Here is a 4,262-nt window from a genome sequence, read left to right on the forward strand (position 1 = left end):
GAATGTAGTTTCTGGGGCCTATTCTTCCCAGTCTTCCCAATCTACTCATTCTATGACTACTTCTACTCCACTTCTTTCTTCTGTGATAAAAAACTTTCGTTTACCACGAAGGGGGGGGGTTATGAAAGACAATGTGGAAGCTTCTAACAGATTTGGAGTTCTTGAGAAGTTAGGGGGAGAGGGTTCTCAATTGGACTCTCATGATGGTGCTGGAAAAGATCCTGTTGTGCGAAATGTGGATGAGGATAATCAGGGTCAAGGGGATGTTCCAACCTCTTCATCATGTTGAACTTTGCTTCGTGGAATATCCGGGGGCTCAACTCTCTGGTTAAACAAAAAGTGGTGAGAAATTTTATTCAGTGTAATGATTTATGTTTGTGTGTCATTGTAGAATCGCACGTTTCTAAAGATTCCCTAGAAAGTGTTTGCCCTAATTCTTTTGGTCGATGGTATTAGATGTCTAATCAAGTTGTGTGTGAGTCTGGAACTCGTATAATCCTAGCATGGGATTCACGAGTTTTAGATGTTATGGTCTTGGAGGCCCATAGTCAATTCCTAAATTGTAAGGTATTTTTACGGGGTGGCGAAGATTGTATTTTCCTTTCTCTGGTTTAATGGGGGATTTCAATACCATGTTACTTCCACATAATGAGTTTGGTGGGTCTTCTCGCCGTAATACGGATATGTCAGACTTTTTTATGTACGTTGAGGATGTTGAAATATTTGATCTACACTACACAGGTGTCCATTTCACTTGGAACCAAAAGCCGAACTCAAAAGGGGGTATCATGCGTAAACTCGATAGGGCTATGGCTAATTCAGAGTTTACTTCTAAATTCCATGATGCCTGTGTACAGTTTCATCCATCGGGCTTTTCGGACCATTCGCCGATGGTCTTATCTTTCAAAGGTGGCGCTCGGAAAAGAAGGTATGGTTTCAAATTCGACAATTTCATGACAGACCACCTAGCTTTTTTACAAGTTGTTAAGGACGAATGGGCAAAACATATTGAGGGCACCTTTATGTTTCGAGTAACTTCTCACTTGAAGGCTCTCAAAACTCCGCTTCGTAAACTTCAGAATTCTTATCATAACCGGGGAAAACGTGTCTCATTTTTGAAGACTGAATTAGATCGTATTCAACTGGATGTAGATAAAGACCCTTCCAATGACGAGTTGGGTCTTGAACTTGGTCATATCCGTATTGCGTATCAGAATGCTTGTTGGGACGAGGAATATGCTGCTAAGCAATGGGCCAAAATTAAATGGTTGAATGAAGGTGATATGAATACCAAATTCTTCCATAAGGTGATCAAAGAGCGCCATTACTCCAACACCATTCATTCAGTCTGTACTAGTGGTGGTGATTACATCTACGGTGAAGATGTCCTGAAAATGTTTGTTGATCATTTTAAAGATTTTTTTGGGTAGGACGTATGTTTCCTCCGATCCGTCTATGCCTGAAGATGTCTTCACAAGAAAGCTCTCTTTATTGGAAGCTAACTACATGATCCAGCCGATTCTAAATGATGAAATTAAAAATGCTATGTTTAGCATTGGAAATTATAAAGCTCCAGGATCTGATGGATTTTCTTCCAAGTTTTTCAAAGCTGAGTGGGATATTGTTGGTCGTGATGTGGAGATTGCTATCCACAATTTCTTTTATCGAGGTAACCTCCCGAAGAATTTGAATCATACTTTTATATGTCTTCTCCTTAAATCTGTTAATGCATCTAGGGTTACGGATTACCAGCCTATAGCTTGGTGTACAATGCTTTACAAATGCATTAGTAAAGTCATTGTAAACAGAATGAAGGGATCTTTGGATTCCTTAATTGATAAAGCACAATCAGCTTTTATTTCGAGTAGCAGAATTACGGATAATATTCTTATGGCATATGAGCTTGTTTCTGGGTACCAGTTCTCAACGGCCTACCTAGATGTGCGTTCAAAATTGATATAAAAAAAGCTTATGATACTGTGGACTGGCGTTTCCTCATTGTTATGCTCCAAGGTTTAGGATTCCATCCAGTTTTGGTCAAGTGGATAAGGGAGTTGGTGTCTACCATTTCTTATCCACTTGCGATTAATGGTAATTCCTATGGGTTTTTTCATGGAGGGAGGGGTCTTAGACAAGGGGATCCTTTATCCCCATATCTATTCACGATTGTGATGGAGGGGTTTTCTATGCTCCTTAAGCATTGTATTCGGGAAGCAGCTGATTTTGGGTACCATCGGGGTTGTGATGAGCTGGATTTGACACATCTTTGTTTTGCTGATGATTTGTTTGTTTTTACTAAAGGGGATGTTCTTTCGGTGGAAGTGCTAAAAAAGGCACTCTTTCTTTTTCAGAGTCGTTCGGGATTAGCACCAAGCCTTGAAAAAAGCGAAATTTACTTTGGTAATGTGCCTCCTAACATTAAGGAGGCCATTCTAGAGTGTCTACCATTCAAGCTTGGTTCGTTTCCTGTCTGATACTTGGGGGTTCCTTTATCTCAGGCTCGGTTGAAGCTATGTGATTATGCTCCGTTAATTGCTAAGGTGAAGGGTCACATTCTTAATTGGAAGTCCAAGTTTCTATCGTTTGGAGGGAGACGTCAACTTATAATATCGGTCCTGCAATCCCTTCAGCTTCATTGGATGTCGGTGTTCTTATTCCCGTCTGGGGTAATCCATGATTTAGAATCTACTTTTTGGAAATTTCTTTGGGCTCCAAGGGATGATCCTCGAGGTAGATGTAGGTTATCTTGGGATGAGGTCTGTCGACCTCTTGAATCTTGAGGCCTTGGGATTAAGCGATTGTCCACTTTTGGAATAGAGCGTTATTTGCTAAACATGTGTGGGATATTGTGAGGCATCGGGATTCTCTGTGGGTTTGTTGGGTGTATAGTCATAATCTTCGCTCCTCACAATTCTGGCTGGTTAGGAAAAGCTCTAATTGGTCGTAGGTCTTTCCTAAGCTGTTGGACTTACGTAGTCAATTGCGTAGATTTTTCTTTTCCCAGGTTGGTGATGGTCGGGATACAAATGCTTGGGAGGATGGTTGGCTATCCTGTGGTCATCTTTCGGCTTTTATCTCTTATCGGTTTGTCCATTCATTTGGGTTCTCAACTTTTACGACGGTTCGTGATCTACTGATGAGTTGGGAGGGTGTTTGGCCGGATGATTGGAGTAGCAGGTTTGCTGAGCTGCATTCTTCTCCGTTACCGTTGTTGATTGATTCAGTTCGTGACAGAGTTCTTTGGGGTGAAGATCGTACTTCTGCTTCGAATTTAACGGTGAGTAATGTTTGGGCTTTGTTAGAGGGATCTCACCCGATTGTTCCTTGGCACAAAGCGGTATGGTTATCTGGCCATATCCCTAAGCATGCGTTCTGTTTGTGGCTTGCTTGTCAGAGGCGTCTTCCTACACAAGATCGTATGCTTTGGAAGGATGAACCACCGGATCTGGAATGCTTGCTTTGTAGACATTGTATGGATAGCCATTCCCACTTATTCTTTCAGTGTTCTTATGCTCATGAAGTTTTGGAAACAATTTCGGATTCAAGTCGACGTCCGAAAAGTGTAAAGAAGAAGCTTGCGTTGGCAGCGTCTGTTTTTTATATTTGGCAGGAGCGAAATAGACGTCTCTTTACTGAGGAAAGCCACACAACTTTGCAACTTATCAAAGTTATCATGATTCTATTTCAATTCCTGCGGATTGGTTGACGAGGCAGCCTGTGAGAAGTGTTGGTTGATATGGTGGATCGTTTATGGGTTTGGGGGGCTTCTTTGTGTTTTATGCTCCTCTATTTTATTTTTTGTTGTCTGTTTGAGTCTGTTGGGCTTTGTTCCTTTTGGCTTGTTGTGGCTTGGTATGAGGTGTTGGCCAAGTCTTTGGGTTTTATTCTTTGTAAGTAGTGGTCAAATATTTGTCTTTCCGCTGTATTTCTTTTACGGTTTATAAATTTGCCTGGTTTCCTTTAAAAAAAAGGTCTGATTATACTAATTTTGAACTATTTAGTACCATCATGGCTCAATCAGACTCAATAGAAAAAATAAGCCCATGATAACCATTAAGGTCTGAACAAACCAAATATGGCCCATTTAGTGTCATTGTGACCCAATTACACTAGTTATGGATAATTGGCCCCATTAAACTCATATGGGTCTAAAATGACTAATTATGACTTAGTTTGAGTCGTGTTGACCCAATTCGACTTCTTAAGGAGAAATAGGCCAATATCCACTAACACCAAATGGACCCTCAATCACTCAATTTAAT

The 4,262-nt window shown here is 40.8% G+C and overlaps 2 protein-coding genes across 2 annotated transcripts; both read left to right on the plus strand.

The window, feature by feature from the left end:
• The first annotated feature begins 614 nt into the window (after positions 1-614).
• LOC112503581 lies at positions 615-1,430 on the plus strand. Its single transcript, XM_025107596.1, has one exon. It carries the CDS (start codon positions 615-617, stop codon positions 1,428-1,430), a length of 816 nt encoding a protein of 271 aa, XP_024963364.1.
• A 25-nt stretch (positions 1,431-1,455) lies between these two features.
• LOC112503582 lies at positions 1,456-3,706 on the plus strand. The gene is made up of 4 exons (XM_025107597.1): positions 1,456-1,669; positions 1,921-2,405; positions 2,499-2,756; positions 3,005-3,706. Exons 1-4 carry the CDS (start codon positions 1,456-1,458, stop codon positions 3,704-3,706), a joined length of 1,659 nt encoding a protein of 552 aa, XP_024963365.1.
• Positions 3,707-4,262: the final 556 nt, after the last annotated feature.

The sequence above is a fragment of the Cynara cardunculus genome, unplaced genomic scaffold (assembly GCF_001531365.2).
Source record: "Cynara cardunculus var. scolymus isolate 2C unplaced genomic scaffold, CcrdV1 Un_Scaffold_3305, whole genome shotgun sequence".
NCBI lineage: Eukaryota > Viridiplantae > Streptophyta > Magnoliopsida > Asterales > Asteraceae > Cynara > Cynara cardunculus.